The 18371-nt window shown below is 42.3% G+C and overlaps 1 protein-coding gene across 2 annotated transcripts; it reads right to left on the bottom strand.

The window, feature by feature from the left end:
* Positions 1-18: 18 nt before the first annotated feature.
* On the bottom strand, positions 19-18325 carry pop1 (POP1 homolog, ribonuclease P/MRP subunit). 2 transcript variants are annotated; one of them, XM_057339888.1, is made up of 16 exons: positions 18235-18325; positions 17898-17973; positions 17716-17823; positions 13554-13729; positions 13127-13384; positions 11154-11241; positions 10814-10992; positions 4558-4775; positions 4125-4212; positions 3929-4037; positions 3633-3752; positions 3242-3357; positions 2930-3118; positions 2516-2670; positions 2232-2393; positions 19-1307 (listed from the first exon to the last, which is right to left on the bottom strand). In XM_057339888.1, the coding sequence occupies exons 2-16, from the start codon at positions 17971-17973 to the stop codon at positions 695-697; spliced, it is 2655 nt and encodes an 884-aa protein (XP_057195871.1). In that variant the 5' UTR covers positions 18235-18325; the 3' UTR covers positions 19-694. The 2 variants fall into 2 exon arrangements, with proteins under 2 accessions (XP_057195871.1, XP_057195872.1); XM_057339889.1 differs by having other exon boundaries at positions 17716-17820.
* Between the last annotated feature and the right edge of the window lie 46 nt (positions 18326-18371).

Below are 18371 nucleotides of genomic sequence, written 5' to 3'. Positions count from 1 at the left end.
TAATCTGCAGGGTGTGTGAAGAGAATCACACAAATTTCTGGAAGATTCATTTATTAACACTTTTTTATTTGGTCAGAAACAGAAACTGAAAGACGTGATGCTGACACATCAGAATGAGAACGGTCACAGTACTTAAAAGGATCGTTCAACCAAAGATTAAAGTTCTGTCATGAATTACCCCCCCCCCAATTGTTCCAAACATGTATAGATGTCTTTGTTCTGTTGAACACAAAGAAAGATATTTGGAAAAATATTAGCAACTGGGATTTCTGGGACATCACTGACTACAAATTAAAATGGTAGTCAAAGGTGCCCCAGAACTGTTTGCTGTCCTAAATTCCTCAAAATATCTTATTTTGTGTTCAAAAAATAAGTGATACAATAATGTTTGTAGAAATGTCATTTGCTAACATTTTTCCAATGATCTTTCTTTATGTTCAACAGAACAAAGACATTTATACAGGTTTATAACAACTTGAGAGTGAATAAATGATGACAGAGTTTTTAAATGTTTACCATAAATCAAAGTTACTCTCGTACTGCAGCAGTTTATGCACGTAAAAATAAAACAAATTTGTGGTGCATTTACCTGTAAACATGCTGAGCCAACAAAAACAGTAAAACAGCAGTCTATTTAGTGCCCTTAGAATAACACATTGAACGTGTTTGGTCATGCGACGTTCAGTCTCTGGGGTTAAATATCAACAACGATCTGAGCGTAACGGTACTGCAGCGATGAAGGGTTACGCAGGAGAACAATACCGCGCTGCTCCTGCGGCTGCTGCAGTAACGTGTGCAGGAGTCCAGACGCGCTGATGTATGCCAGCGCTTCACCGCAGCCGGTGGCCAGAGAGAAATCGCCTTTCTGTACCCAGCCCAGCGTCAGCCGACTGCAGTGAGACAACACGCTGGGCAGAGGCTGCGGCCACACGCCTCTAATGAGCCCGATGGGCAGAGCCTCGCTGGCGTTCGTATGAGGGGCGGAGATTGAGCCTTTAGAGGCGTGGCTGGCTTTGTGTTTGCACTTTAGCATGTTCTTGACGTGGTCTTTGTGCAGGGGCTCAAGGGGTCCGCTGCTGCGTCCGTCTTTAAGCAGAAGCTGGAGATCAGAGACGGTGGGGACACACACCATGGCGTGTAGAGCTGGCTGACCCTTACTCAACAAACGCAAACGCACCCACATCAGACTCCGCCCCCACTCTCCCTGCAGCGCCGCAGCCACCTCGGGGGTTAATGGCGGATGGGTCGCTCGTCGACTGCGAGAAGGACGACACCACACTGACAGCTGCCTCAAAACCCTCAGACTCCTGAAACACACGATTCACGTGACCTTACAGCAGGTACACACTGTGATGGAAAAGCAGGAAAGAACTTAAAGGATCCTCCGCCGTAAAATGAAAATTATGCTATGAATTACTCATTCTGAAGTCGTATGATAACTCTAGGAGCTTTCTCACTCCCGGCCATAGAGAGGCTTTGAAGTCAAGGGATGGGCAGGAGTCCTCATTATAAAATCTTAATTTGTGTTGCAAAGATGAACGGAAGTCCTGGGGTTATCGTACGACTTCAGGGTGAGTAATTCATGACAGAATCTTTATTCTACAGTAGAGTATCCCTTTAACTGATGAAGAAATCTAGTTGTCTCTGTCCTTTGTGTATTTGTGGAAATGTTAGCATACACACTCGGTACATCAAAGTCAGGAGTTTAAATATGGATGGAAAAACTACATGCAGCATTGCAAAGCACTGAATAGAGGGTATGCATTGACGTCACTTTCCCACGTGAACATGTTGGGACACGCCCTGGGACACGCTCCCCTGGGTGGCCAAACGGCTGAGGTGAATAGGAGAAACCGGGACTAAAACATGCAATTATTTGCTGAACTTACAAGCAGCTGGATTCGACGGTGATCCTTACGACTTCACTACGACTTACAAAGGAATCAGGTGTTCCTGGACACTGAAATGTTGCACGGAATTGTGTTTCCTGATAATGAAAGCAGTCATTTTGCTGAGTGTTTTGCCACCCACAGGGGCGCGCTTTGGCGCGTTCACGTGGTAAAGTGACGACACGTCCATAACCTCTATTGCCTACAAACCAAAAGGATAAAAAAAATCACTAATTCAAAAGCACAGATGAAAAATGTTGTTTCTTCCTCTCTGAACACCCATCTCCATCAAACCACATGACTTCTAACTTGAGTTAAATACAGTGTTGATAGTTCTCTGACCTGAGAACGGTGTATTCTGGTGGTCTGGTTCTGCAGATGCTTGAGGTCCCTTCATTCAGCTTCATTAACTCCTCCCACTCCTCTGTCAGCTGTTGCCAAGGGCAACAGAACGGCGCAAGACATCCATGTTTGATGTAGTTGGTGCGTTTTGATGGAGGACGCCTGATATATTCAATTGAAATTTTTGATCAAAACCACAGCCGCTCTAAAAATGTTTCCCCCAATACAAATACTGTGAAGCCCTAACCAAAACCGTTATGTTGTCTTTCCAAAATCACCCTCACCTTTTAAACTTTTCTATAAGCTCTGCCTCCTGCTCTGATTGGAAGAGCGTCCCTGCAGGGCAGTCTGGGTAATCGTGAGGGAAATGAGGTTGACCCTTAAATTGAGAATGCTTGACACTCATGTGCAGACCGCCGACACGGACACCTCGATACACCTATAACACACCAGTAACTCTACTGACACTGAAATGCCTTTACACACAGATATAAAAACATCAACATTTGTTGTCATAATGAGAGCACATTTTAATGGAAGAATCTCTGTCCAAAGTCAGTCCTGGAGGGCCACGACACTAAATCTCCAGGAGCAATATTGGACACCCCGATAGAAATATTGTACAACAGTCCTGTGGCGTTCACGCTTGTTCCCTCATGGATGTCATTTGTTTAGATTAGATGTGGTGAAGTTTGTACCAGAGGGATCCAGAAGGCCATGCCCCAGCCTTTTGGAAGCAGAAGATCCCAGCCAGATCCCCAGTGTCTCCGCTCCTCACCACGCACTCGACCCGGCTGATGAACCAGCAGCACTGGAACGCGAGACTGAGGTGGAGCGGCCAACCTGGAACCTGGAACCAACGCCTCGCTCCTCATCCTGTTGAGCTCCTGACACATACACAAACGAACAATGATTTCATCGTTAAAGCAAACCCTATTATGCTAAAACAGTATTACGACATACAGAGCAAACACAGGGCAGTGTGTGCGTTATAACGTGTGTTTATTTACCTGTTGGGGCATTTGGTTGTGTGTCACACCGTGTCGAACAGACGCATCCCACAGCGCACTTTCACTGCAGTGAGCTACGACTCCTCTGAGAGTCAAATCTCTCACCCGGCACTCATCTAACACACACACACACACACACACACACACACACACACACACACACACACACACACACACACACACACGTTTGCACAGTGACAATATTCATCACTTTCCTCACACAGCAAATACATTTCCTCAAACTGGTGCAGTGAGACGGGTGCTGAACGTGTGCGAGAGGAACAGACCTCAGATCAGACCCTGCCAGGATTCGAACCTGGTTCATCAGCATGGAAACACAGAGGCTCACAGAGCTCAAGGTCTAACACACAAACACACACACAGCGTGTACCTGCGCTCGGCTGTAGGTCAGGAACGGTTTTACTGCGTCTCTGAGGTAAACTGAGTCTGGGGTCATCGACAGTCAGTCCTAACACACAGCCCGCTGGAATCTCTCCTGTTGAACAAACTCCTGAAAAGCACACAATGATACATCACAGACGTCATGTTCTCAAAGAAATTGTGAAAAAGCATGAATAAAATCACTTTGAAGAAACGTGTTTCATGCCATGCTAATGTTCAGTCTGATAGAAATGAAAATGTTCATCACAGCAGTCAGTCTGAACTAAGCACACGCGTCATCTTCACCTCTCAAAAGCTGAAATGTGTCTGTCTGTTGTTGATGGAGCCTCATGTTAGTCTGATCTTTACTGTGATTGGGCCACCAGAAACCTGATGGCTCGACCGTCTCTTTGTCCTGCACACATGACATCATCTATATGTGAATGACTGAGGAGGTGAATGACACCTCTGCATGAATGTGATGTCATCACTGATCTCTCACCTCATTGGCTGGCTGAAGTGTATCTGTGAGAACCATATGGGCCAGAGGACCAATCAGACGATAACGCACAATCTCCATGGTGAGGTCACTAAACAGATTATTATGAATCATCACGAGAGTGAAATAATCCAGCAACAACCTCATATCTGATTCAATGATGAGTGTCTGGAGAATAAACCCATCCGTGCATGAGAATCCAGACAAAATCTCTCATGCAGACGACTTCACTTCACTTCTGTCAAACAAACAGCCCAGAGTTTCTTTACCAACCCAACTCTTACATGCATTACACTGTCGCTGGAAAAAACATTGTGATAGCGACACAAAGGTCAAAGAACACACATACCGATTAAACGCACAGCTAAAATATTCACCAAATAAGAATGATTACTGATGCTGGACATGATCACAGCTTCAGGTGTTTTACATTTACCTGATTGTGATGGCAGTATCAGCAGACCCCCAGCGCACGGGGGTCCCAGCAGCCCGCGTACAGTCACCCAAAAGCTTTTTGGAGGGAGCGTTAATGCAGTCTTCATCATCTCTCTTCCTCTTCTGCCCTACAAGCGTCTCTTCAACAGAACAAATCTCCTCAGAGGTGGACAAAACCTCAAAACACTGACACACCAGCTGCAGCTCAGACACAACTTCCTGAGAAACAGTGAGACAGAGATTTCGTAAATAAATCAGATCTACGAAAGGTGTCAAATTAAAGCTAACCTACTTCATAGAAACAAGAAAATTTTACTAAAATCTGGAGAAGAAATCTGGTTTGATAAAGAATGTAAAATTGAAAGACTCTCCAACCTGAAACACAGAGAGCCGAACAAGCAATTACAATAATACAATCCACCTTAACCATACTCTCAATGAAATCCAAGACTAATAATAATCAATTCTGGGAAAAATGGAATAGTCTAAATGAACAACAACACCAGGATATAGCCATACAAAACAGAGATCTATGGAAAGACTACTTTAAAAACCTGTTCAGAGAAATCTCCTCAGATAGTCTTTACACCTGATCAGAAAACCCTACAAAATAAACTAAACCGGTTAGAATCGATAATCAAAAACAACCCAAAACCCTCTAGACTATCCGATTAGTTTGAAAGAATTAAACGATTAAATTAAACTAAAACCTAGAAAGACATGTGGTTCAGACAACATCAGAACAGAAATGTTAAAGCACAGTCCTACAGTGATGCAGGCTCTCCAAAAACTATTTCATCTAGTTTTACAATCTGGACACTTAATTGAATCCTGGAATACAGGCTTAATACAGCCACTGCACAAAAGCGGAGATAAATTGGACACCAATAACTACCGAGGCATCTGTGTGGACAGTAACCTGGGGAAGACTTTCTGTAGTATCCTGAATACTCCAATTCAAGCTTTCCTTACCAAACACAATGTCTTCAGTAAAAGTCAGATCGGATTTCTACCAAACCACCGCACCACCGACCACATCTACACACTACAGGCATTAGTCAATGAGCACGTCCGTCATAAAAACAAAGGAAAATTGTATGCATGTTTTGTTGATTTAAAAAAAGCATTTGATTCAATATGGCATGACGGCCTATATTATAAAATTCTACAATCAGGCATAGGAGGAAAAGCTTATGACATCATTAAATCTATGAACACAGAAAACAAATGCGGAGTTAAAATTGGCGATAAAAGAAGAGAATTTTTCACTCAGGGGCGCGGAGTAAGACAGGGATGCAACTTGAGTCCAACTCTGTTTAACTTCTATATCAATGAGTTAGCCGTGTTACTGGAACAATCTGCAACAGCCGGTCTCACGTTAAACATCCGAGGTGAAATGTCATCTGAATGCTGATGAGACCGCTGAAGGTCTACAGCAACACCTACACCTGCTGGAGAAATACTGTCAAAACTGGGCCCTGACAGTCAATCTGAACAAAAACTCAAATGATGATTTTCCAGAAAAAGACAGATTACAGGATAACAGATACACATTCACTCTGGGAAACACTACAACAGAACACACTTTACACTACGATGATCTCGGCCTAAAAATCAGCGCGTCAGGAGGTTTTGGTCTGGCAGTGAATGCACTGAAAGAGAAAGCTAGACGTGCGTTTTACGCCATCAAAGGCAGATTCACCCAAACAGATATTCCAGTTCCAGTCTGGTGTCAAATCTTTGATAGTATAATTATGCCTATAGCTCTATATGGATGCGAGGTTTGGACTCCACAGTGTCTGACAGATTACTCCAAATGAGATAAAACCTTAAACTCAATGACCTCCACTTCCTGACATACTAAGAGATGAAGCAAAACTAAATCAATCTACTCTGTTTACAGTAAGTGTACGCCTCAATCGCACATACCTACACACACACACGCACGCTTTTATAATCAATCACAGCCGATATTTAAACATCATGAAGAGTAAAGATGGACAGTCTGTGTGCTGAGGATCTCCTCTTCTATATATTTCTCCATTCTCTTCTTCATACAATCATACAAAACATGATTATATACATAAAGACGTTACACGTGCACGCTGCAGAAATACAACAGCAGTACAAAACAACAGCAGACAAAAGGCTGATGAAGTGTTTTAAAAGTCATTTCTAACATCTATAAAGACACCTGCAGGTGGTCAGACACACAAACAACTTTAAAGATTCTCAATCTAAACCTCTAAAGCTGGGGCCACACCAAAAGATAATCGGGCTGATCGTTATCGATTATTATACAGAGTCGTCATCTATCAGATTTTCCTGTGGTGTGATGTGTGTTAAGAGTGATTGAACCTGATCGAAAGAACATCAGAGCCGGCCCGATCACGAATTGTAAATATTCAACAATTCAACACTTATTCACATCGTCAGTTCTGAAAGGTTAGACCCTATCTCACTGAGCATGCGGCACAACTCCTTGTCCAGGCCCTGGTAATCTCAAGGTTGGACTACGGCGACGCTCTCCTTGCTGGTCTTCCTGCAAAGTCTATCAAACCACTCCAGCTGGTTCAGAACGCAGCAGCACACCTCGTCTTCCAACAGCCCAAAAGGGCTCATGTGACGGCCCTTTTCATCTCCCTCCAATGGCTACCGGATGAAGCCCGTATCAGATTCAAGTCACTAATGCTTGCCTACGGGACTATCACCGGATCTGCACCGGCATAGTTTCACACCCTCCTACACCCCATCAAGACCCCTGCGTTCAGCAAACCAGCGGCGTCTTGTATTGCCTTCCCATAAGGGCAGTAAATCACTTTCCTGCTCTTTTTCCTTCACAACTCCTTCCTGGTGGAACACTCTTCCTAACTCAGTCCGGTCAACCACATCTCTCACAACACTCAAAAAACGACTTCAAACCCATCTCTTCTGTGAACACTTGACAGAAAAAAACTAACCCTCTCTCTTTATCTCAACTAGTATAGGTCTGGCTTTTGTTGAAACTAGTTGCTTTGTATTAGCACCTATTGTATTATTGCTCCTGTATGACATATCGCTTATTGCTCCGTGAACTCTCTGTAAGCCGCTTTGGATAAAAGTGTCTGCTAAATGACTAAATGTAAGTGTAAGTAGGGTTTTACTCATTATTTCTTATGTAATGTTTACTGTATACTTACATTTATTAATTCAGTGAAGCATCTATCATTTCATTATATTAATGCAGTGAAGCATCACTGAACTCCACCCTCTCTCTGTGGGTTGTGGGTAATATCATCCGTTTGAGTGTCCATGGATCTACACTTCGAATTTTCACTGGAAACAATTGACCATCCAGGTACTTTGAGCATACTCATTTGAGCATACTATGATTTGCGACATACTAACCCTATTTCAAATACGATTTAGGACAGTTAGTATACGAATTGGGATGCATTATTGAAACGAAAACAAAACAGCGCCACCATAGTGACATAATGCTGCAACTGCAGTTCTAAATGAACAATCAACTGTTGTTAGTGTGTTCCAAGAAGACACCTGACTGACATAATTGTGTGGACAGTCTCTCTCCACTTCCCTACACTGGTATTGCGATTCATTGGCCAAAAGAGAAACACCATCAATCACACCATCAATTGTCTCAGGTGTATTTCTGATGTCATTCTTATTAATTCAGTCATCATTTTAACAAAGAAACAGACTAGTTTTATAGTGGGTTCTCCTCACGTTTGTCTAATATACATCCCATGAAAAAACATTGATACACACAGCGAGCGCTTGAATTGCACTACGAATACAACAGTCTCATAAGAAACTTCACTAAGAGTCATCAGTGTCATCTAGAAAATATTGATAACAGCACGTATTCTAATACCGCACGAAAAACTACACGAATTGACGTGAAAATGTAGTTTTTTCACTGTAAATGCACGTCATCAAAGTAAACATCTTTCCCAGTTGTCTTATTACTTTGACTCTGGGATAAAGCAAGAACGAGCGAAACACTTACCAGGAGTTGGACAAACACCTACAGGGCTCTAGACTAACTTTTTGCACTGGCTGCACTGGTGCGCCTAACTTTTTTTCTTAGGTGGAATTTTCGACCGCATCGCATTTAACACTGCAGTTTTACCAGTTCACTTTTTTTTTAAATCGCTGTCTATATAGGCAAAATTGACTTGTAAATGATTAACTAACAATCTGGTCAACATAAAGTTCTTTATTTGAAGCACAATTCTACAAGAAAGGTCACTTACTGAAAAAGTGTTGGTGCTTAAAGTGCTTCACTGAACTGAAACTTAAAACATCTCAAGATAAATGGACCAGGGCTTGACATAACCTGGGACGTTGATGGGTCCATGTCAGAGCATTGCTTATGATTTTTGGACGGATCAGGCCTTAACTTAACATTATTCACGAAACAGTTGTCAATCGTTCTTTTCATCTTCTCTCATCATCCGCGGCTACATCCACTCTGTTTAATTGATGGGCATATAGGCTCCTCCCCTCTCTGTTTAACTGATGGGCATATAGGCTCCTCCCCTCTCTGTTTAACTGATGGGCATATAGGCTCCTCCCCTCTCTGTCTGACTGCAGCACACGCATTTTCACACGTACACACCAGAGGTTGCGCTAGACTTTTTTTATTGTCAGTCATTTTGACTGACAGGCTCGTAAAAATCCGTCATAATCTATTATTACCCGTCACTATGGAGCAAGGTGGCTTTACGTGGTAATTAGTATGTTCGTGACATCATCACGCTGTACTTGCGTCTCGGAACTTGTTGTATTTTAATATAACTGAATGCCCAATAAAGCCGTTGTTGTTTATATTCATCTATGTATTTAATGTTTATGTTCATATGTGATTCGATCTGGGAAAACCCAACACATGGTGCAAATTTATATATTACAGTTTTTGATACCATATTCAAACCCTTTCCAAATCAGTTTTTATTTTGCTCATACCTTGTGTATGTAACAAAAGTTATGGCTGAGGTCGGCTGAAGCGCTAGGATTTACAGGAACGGAATTTGGAGGAAAACGGGTTTAAAGTTAAGTGATGAAAATAAAAGCACAACAGTCCAGTATCACAAGTAAAAGTCACTTTACAGTGGTAAAAGACTTACTCTAATCACAATTTAATAAAAAAACATTTCCCAGTGTTGAAGTCTATAAAAATACTGTACAAAACCGTTTGAATAAAACGAAAGTAAGGAAAATGGTGCGGGCACACTTACGAGAGCTCTGCCATTATCACTACACAAGGAAACTAGCAAACATTACGGATAACAACTAATAAGCAGTGAAGCAAGTTTTACCTTGTTTATCATGTGCATAGTGTCTGGACTCATGATCATCCCTTGTATGTTTTGCGATCGGATAACTCCCGGTGCTGCAGACGGGGAGCTCTGTCATCTCACGAAAACATTGTATAAAAAACTTTGCATGCCGTAGTTTACACAGGACTGGCGGGAAATGTGCATTGATACTCCTTCATTCTTCATGTTATGTGGTTTACTTTGATAGGTGAACTGTCTTTCGCCCCAGCGCGACATCCGACAGGTTTTCTCAGATCGCATCATATGTCTAGTCAGTAACAATGACGGGTGAAAACACGCACGTCCCTTCGCGAGCATATCACGCTCTAATGAAGGCAAACGGGGAGTTACAAATTGCCCTCATTGTAATCCGTGAAAATGACGGATGGACGGCCTTCAGATTTTTCCGTCACTGGTAAAAAATATCTGTCAATGACAGAGAATTTTCGGTTAACGCGACCTCTGGTACACACACGCACAGGAAAATCTGGACCACGGCCAATCAGAGGGGGCCCCGCCCTTCACTATCTCTGATTGGTTTAGACAACGATATGGGCCTAATGTGTGTCTGTTGCTGAATCACAGGAAGACTTTCAGAGTCGCGGAGACTTTTTTTCTCCCTCGAACGGCTGGTCGCACCGGTGCGACCTCAGATTTTTTTTTAGTCGCACCATTGAAAAATAAGGTTGCACTCTAGAGCCCTGACCTAACCCGGTCAAAATGATATCTAAAAGGATACTTTTTTATGAAATACACAACCCAGTATGTTATATTGCATGTAGGGGAGGGGCTTCTCCGCAGAAAGTGAAAATTAGGTTAACAAATGCTGATTTTGTGGGATTGGCAGTATGTGTGAAAGCACAAAGAGCGTATCTCTCCGTTCGTTTGAGACGCTCACAGCGCTCATCTGTCACTACTATAAGACAAATGTTTCACCGCTTTAAGGGCCGGATGGATCCAGATCCACAGCTGTCTGTGTGATGTGTGAGGGGCCCGGGGTCTCCACAGGAAGTCAGCTGGTCCCAGAGAACCGTGAGGAAACTGATCTGCTCTGTACAGGTGAATGCTGCCCTGACGAGAACCTGAAAGAAACAACTCTGCACCAAACGTGGGACCTACAAAACAAACACACACCACCTTACAGGCAACATCAACACAAATGACTGAGAATAAGCAGTGAACTACACAACAACACAGCCTGCGCTGACACACACACACACACACACACACACACACACACACACACACACACACACACACACACACACACACACACCTGTGTCTTTGCTGGTGAGTCGGACAAGTGCTCTCAGTATTAGTTCTTCAGAACCTTGAAGCTCCAAACAACAGAAATACGACAAATCCTGAAAGACACACACAGCAGAGGGACAGAGTCCATTATAACCCAGGAGCTCTCTCTCTCTCACACCCACCCGGGTCAAATCATTTAGTGACCGAACTACAATCCCCAGCACTGAACTGTTCTCACTGTTATTCTTCAGCACTTGTGTCTCAAACATACCAATGACTCATAAAGGCGTGTGTGACCCAGGGATGCAAACTCATTGGGGTGAAAAGGTGACAATGAAGCGAGACCCCCACATATACATCTATGATTATATATATGTGCGTGTATATATTAGGGGTATGTAAGGATTTACACAGTCGAATCAGTAACACTGCTGTGCCACTTACTAGACCAGATCTCGCCTCAAAACTATTTTCAAAACTACTTGATAATAATGAATTCTTTTTTACAAACGGGAATACATCACGTTCATTACCAATGAATAAAGTGACTTTATTTACCGCATGTAAAGGAGGAATGCAATAAAGCATCTCACCATTTAAACAGACAAAAAGTCCCTTTCACCTTTTTTGTTCCTGCGCACTCTTTCTCCATCCTCCTGACGCGCAGCTTGCTTTCAGTGCAGAGAATAACAAGATCCGAGAGTCTGCGCCGTACTTGCTGTAATTTTGGTTATTTTACGTCATTATTATAATATTTTTGTATCGTGCAGCGCAAAGTTCAGTCTAAGTAACGAACCACGTGCATTTACAGACAAAGTGTTCATTCATATTTATATGCCCAAACATTCAGTAAGTGACAGATGTTTGTAAACGGTGCACACATTCATGTGCGAGTCATCTGCGGGTGCGTGCGGAGCGAGCTGCTTCTCTTCACCGCTCGCACAGCACAGAAGACGAGGAGAGATGCGATCCTGCGCTGGGTCACAGTCAGACCTCACGCTCATAATCGCCAGGGTTTTCGGTACCCAACCCTAAAAATCTCCCATTTCTGTACATCACAAATCATATTTTGGGTGGCGCAGTGTGTACCTGTCTGCTACGCCACTGCCAATATCACCACAATTACATGATCCCCACTGCATAACATGAAGATTCCACTGTGAGACCTCCTATCCAAGCATCTAATCTTCCACTATTCGGGGTCACCCCTAGTGTATATATATTAGTTCTGTCAATGTTAACACGTTAATTATATGGCTATAATGAATGTTAAAATAAAAAATAACTTAATAGAGAGATCAGTTACAGTACTAATATCAGAATGTTGGCTTTCATTCATAAAATGATGCTGTTAAAGAAATATGTTGTTTCTACATTAATTTGAAGATTAAAGGTGAAATTATTAGATTGTAAAGTATATTTTAAAACATTAATGTTATGTGCAATTAATCGTGATTAATCACAGAAAAAATGTGTGATTAATTAGATCATTTTTATTAATCAATTGACAGCACTAATATATATACAGTATATACAGTACAGTATATGTATGTATGCACGCATGCATGTAAGGGATGATCCACGGCTAGCTGTGCATTAAAGGATTTAATGCACAGTTATTGCGGTTAACGGTGCAATTTTTGATCAGACCGTTCATAAACTGCACTATATATATAGTCATTGTTTATATATAACTTATAAAAATATTACACTAATTATTACAATTGGTATTTCATATTATTAATTTCATCTGTCACTACTACAAGACAAATGTTTCACCGCTTTAAGGGCCGGATGGATCCAGATCCACAGCTGTCTGTGTGATGCATGAGAGGCCTGGGTCCTTTCCAAAACCTCATCGGATCTAGACGAATCACAATAATGACCCATTTTGGATCCAAAACGGTGAATTTTGCCGAAAGGTGACAAGTTTGCATCCCTGATGACTGTAAGTATATGGTATAATGTACATGTTAAACCAGTGTGCGTGTGTGTTACCTGCAGTAAGGCGTGTGTGTTCATGGCTCTGTAACTGGATCTGAAGGTTTTTGCAGTGGGTTTGTGTGGCAGAGAGTAACTCCATCTTTTCAGCATGTGGAAGCGTTTGGCGTGCCAAATGTGTGTCTCAAGCCACTTATTCTTCCTCTGTCTGCGATTAAACTCGAGAAGCAGGTTGCCATGACGACGACGAGCTCTGCGACTCCTCCTTTTGGGCAGTTGTTTCTTCTCTTTCTCTGTTTGCTGACTGCGCTCCATCTAAACATACAGGCAGAAAAACAACACTGATATGACAATAAGAATCCCAGAATTCCACTTGACACGCAGCACTGCACCTGTGACCCATTCTCAAACAAACACACAATCATTTTGATATAAACGTCCTGGGGCGCATGCGTGTAGGGCGGTAGTTTATGGAGCGCAGTACCAGTTTGTGAGCGCCCTCTCGTAGACGGCTCGGCAGTCTCTTGGTGTTGTGGCTCATGGCTCGTCTGCGCATGTGTTTTGGCAGCGCGTTGAACACGTGACAGCTGCCTGCAGGTTTACTGACAGCCTTCAGCATGCCATTGACTTCTGCCGCGCGAGCATTTGCAAAGTGAGACGCTGCAGGAAAATGAGAGAACAAACAATCCGTCTGTGTCATTATTTGACTGTGGAATCAAATCTCTAATAGCTAACTGTCTTCTGAACACAGAAACAAATGTAAATGAGACAAATGGAGGAACCCTTCTGTCATGTTGCCTTCACATTAAACAAGTCCAGAGTCACGCTGCTGGAGTAACATGGATTCTTGTAACTTGTTGCGATTAAGTAAAGTATGGGAAATGCGACGGACGGGGAGATTATCAGTGAGTTTTAAACATCACTTAAAGGGGTCATATGGAGCGAATACGTGTTCTTCTGTGTCTTTGGTGTGTTATAAGTTGCCCATGCATGTATTAAACACGTAAAATTGCAGAAATGAAAGTGTGGGAACAAAAGATGCATTCTATGTAAAAGCGAATGCTCACCCAGACCTGCCTGAAACGCCTCGTGTAACCACTAGGGTTGGGCGATGTCTACCAAATTAGCATCGGACGATGCCTACAGTGAAACATTGCGATGGACAATGACATCGGGGGGCGGGGCGAGACGGGGGTTGGGGTATATCAGTTTGCTAGATGGCCATCTGCCAAAACATTAAAAACAATTATATCACTGCTCCAGACTGCAACCAAAACACATTTGTGACCAGTTTTCAAGACAGCATGATTTTTTTTCACAAGCACTCGCACATGTGTGACCTGCAAATTTGGAATTTATTCCGGTTGTTATTTAATGTGGAAAGACGAGTAGATCTTGAGCCCGCCAGTGTAGGCTGTGTGTGCAATAAGCCATCTGCGCGGGTCACGCTGCACTCATGTGTCACGCTGCCATTGCAGACGCACACAGTTCAGTTTGTCATTGACAAGTTTACACACACACACAACGTGTGAGCGCATTACTACGATTCACTGTTTGCGTTCACTTTCTATGTCCGTCTCGCGCACACACGCGTCACACAGCTTCCAAATCATACTCAACTGCGGATAAGCATGAATGGACGAGCTCGACACATGCGCAGAATGTCATACTGTGGACTCTGCTGTCAAAATTTGTCTGTGGGATGTCCGGACAATTGAGGGGGGGCTGGGGCGGTTCCGGACCCCTCATAAGCCTTAAGGGACCCCTCATAAGGTCTAAAATAATGAATTTGGGGGTCCCCTGGTTTTCCATTAAAACTAGACTTCTAAAACCCCAAATTATTTTTGTCAAATTATCACGCTAAAACAAGCCACTGTTGTCCGTTATTTGTCCAAATTTCATAAGATGCAAATTAAAATGACATTTTTATCTGAAAAATCCATGCATGCTCAAGCACGCCACACAGTGTTCGATGAAGACATGTACAGAGATGTCGCACTGAGACAATGGTGTGTGCGGATCCTCTTATATTGAAAGCGTTTTTATAAAACTGAACAGTTACTATAATTTTGATATGCAAGTCTTTCTTTATGTACGATGTTATTTCACATTGTCAAAACAGATGCGATGCGTTACTAAGAGACTAACGGGCACATACGGGTGGTGGAAAAATAGGAAAGGGAGCGAAAATATTTTAAATCTTTTGCTCTCCCCAAGAACCTTGCGTTCCTTTAGAAAACTTTTCCGTTTCCCCAAGAATATTTATCTTCCTTCAGAAAACTTTCGCATTCCCCAGATATTATTTTGCGCTCCGTTCTGCAAACATAAGGTCCGACTTTGACGAGAAGGCTATTGCTTTCGCCCAAAGGAATTACATTTGTTTTTCTTATTCTGCATTGGTTCATACATATTTGATCTACATTATCAAGAGATGAATCATGTTTTAAACGGTCATATGCTACTGACTGGCTGGTTTGGCAGCCCTGTACAGACAACCACTATTGACTTTGACGCGCCCTCTTCCTCACTCGCTCCCAGCGCCAGCGCTATGGTGGGGCATTCGAGGGCCGTGGCCCCCCTAGCGGTCATTGATGCCCCTCCTTCCACAGGCCATGGAGTGGCCCACAAAATATCCCTTTTAGTTATTCTTTTAATATTAAATGTGCAAACTGTAACTTAAATGAAATAAAATGAAATGAACGGGGAAAACGCATAATTTTGGTTGTTCATGACGTTACTAGGTTTGGTCATCTATCAACTATTTTTGACATGTGTTGCGGGAATATGGGCATTGTCCCTTTAAGAAGCATGGGGTTTGTAGTCCTGGCCGTACTGAATGATGGGAAAAGTAGTGCGGGTGCGGGGTATTCACGTATGTGAGAGAAAAGTAGCAGAAGGAGAAAAGGAGAGTAAGCTGCTTTAGAGGTTTTGTTGTTCTCTTTATAAGTTTGTGAAACCACCCGGGTGTTCAAGTGATTGTCAAATGGTATAATGATGGATGGAGCTTTCGCTGACGAGATTAAACAACATGCTTCGTAATAACTTTGTCGGCTCATCATTGTGAGAAATGGACCAGAGCAAACTGTTACAGCTAACATTATCCGATTAACAAAAAGGTAACATGTCAGAGATGGGTAAACTGCATTTATTTGCGTTTAGCCTCCACTACAGCCCTCCGGTGTGTGTGACTGTGCTGGAGTAGAGAGAGGGCATAACTTTACCCCACCCCTTTCTGCCTTTTATTATCGTCTTCGTGTGTATGACGAGTAAACTGTGTGCATAGGGCTACCACATAGCCTCGACTAAGTGACATGATATGGAAATTAACAACAACAAGAATAAACGAAATTAGCAAATAATAATTAATAAAAAAAAAAAACGTGTTTCGTTTTTTATAGCATTTCTGCTGTGTTGGACTTGACTATGATGTCGCCACTGCATCAAAATATTTCTCAAACGGCAGTGCCCCCCCCCGCCGATGACCCAATGCCCCTCCAGTAGATCTGCTCTAGCGCCGACTCTGCTCGCTCCAATGAATTGTTGTATTAATATTTGAAAAAAAGGAACAGCACTCTATTACAGTAATATAAACAAGAATCAAAGGACTTGAAAATAAATAAATAAATAAATAAATAAAGGAAAGGAAAATCTGAATTGGTAAGAAAAATGTTATCATAAATTTTGAAAAAATTGTTAATCTTACTGTTATCAATAAATTTAAGAGATTTTGCAAAAAGCAAAATCTCAGCAAGACAGACATCAAACAGGCTAAATCTTAAGAAATTTGTTTTTATGAATAAAAAACTTACAATGCAAAATAGAAAAATAACAGTAAGATCGATTTTTTTAAGGGCTGGTTAGGGGACCCCCCCAAGAGCTTTGACACAATTCGAACACTGCCGCGGACCCTCCTGATGACGAAAATTGCATCATGCAGGGGAATCACGATGCCGGCCCAACATCGTGATGGCTGTCAGCCATCGGCGATGGACGATGTCATCGTCTATCGGCCCAACCCTAGTAACCACATCCCCACAAATCTAAGTCAGTTCGTGGTAAGACCATCCAAATGTATACGCAAGTAAGGTGGGTGTACCTTTCAGTATGATTGCTTTGAAACCTGATGTTCCAAATATGGTAAGAGGCGTTACATTTCCCTCACACGCTTGCAGTATTCGACCAATCACTACGCACTGGTTAACTGGCCAATCATAGCACACTTCGCTTTTCAGAGCCATGAGCTTTGTTAAAAATGCGTGCGTTTCAGAGAGGCGGGGCAAAGAGGAGATACAAACATGCACGGTATGTAGAAAATACAGCGTTTTTTAACCTTAAATCGTGTATACACATTGCATTACAATTAAAAAAACAACAACATAATATTAGTTTTAGCCCTGTCATATGAGCCCTTTAAACACATGTAGAGTCATTTGAAGCACATCAACCCCTGAAAGCTTTCACTGGATCTCATACTGTAATAAGTGTGTACAGAGAAGAACTTCTTGATGAGTCAGGATTGAATGTACTGTGTACGCTGATGCACACAAACACATGTGACCGCATATGAACGAGAAGTTTGTAAGTGTGTTTCGCAAAAAAATGTCACTAGGGTTAGGTGATTGAATGAGGTCAGATATCAAACTCACCTGTGATGTATTTGGGCAGATGTCGACTGTATCCCTGACCGCCAGCCTGATGACCTCTGACCCAGCCACTGGCCTGTGACCCCTGACCTCTTTCAACACTGCGACCTACTGATAAAAAACTTTGTGAACATCTGAAAACATCCAACAACAGTGAAGAGAAGCAAAGACAATGTGAACATCACCTGTGCTGCCGTATGTCACGTTTCTCGGCTGATTTTTCATCTTTTTCTGTCTCATTCTGTCTTTTGCTCCAGTCATCTGAAACATAAACAACAACAATAATATAATATTCGAAATACGTAATCAGATTCATCCATTTCACTCCATCACAAGTATATACGGTACATTATAGAATGGTTAGTACATATACTACTCTTAGTAATACACGATCAACTATTTGTATTGTACAAACAAAACATTTTGTTTATTCAGTATACCGAATGAATGTTCAAACGTTTGCAATTTTGGACGAAAACGTTAAATATAGAAAATGTATGTAACAGTGCAAACTGAATTTACCGTGAACGCGATGAAACGAAACTGTTTATGATATTCGAAGCCACTGAATCGGTTTGTTCAACGCAGCACGAGCCTTAACACACGTGCGCGCTCACTTCCGGTTCTGGTGGCGGATGGGAAATGAAGTCCCTTCGAAT

Source organism: Triplophysa rosa, linkage group LG8 (genome assembly GCF_024868665.1).
Source record: "Triplophysa rosa linkage group LG8, Trosa_1v2, whole genome shotgun sequence".
Taxonomy (NCBI): domain Eukaryota; kingdom Metazoa; phylum Chordata; class Actinopteri; order Cypriniformes; family Nemacheilidae; genus Triplophysa; species Triplophysa rosa.
This window is presented reverse-complemented; position numbering and strand designations above follow the sequence as displayed.

Bases quoted from the DNA above. Each gene is read 5' to 3' on its own strand.
- pop1 (XM_057339888.1), bottom strand. From the start codon at position 17,973: ATGACTGGAGCAAAAGACAGAATGAGACAGAAAAAGATGAAAAATCAG. The intron at 17,824-17,897 runs GTGATGTTCACA...GTTTTTTATCAG, and splicing joins CGTGACATACGGCAGCACAG to TAGGTCGCAGTGTTGAAAGA. The intron at 2,394-2,515 runs GTGAGGGTGATT...TGAATATATCAG, and splicing joins CTTATAGAAAAGTTTAAAAG to GCGTCCTCCATCAAAACGCA.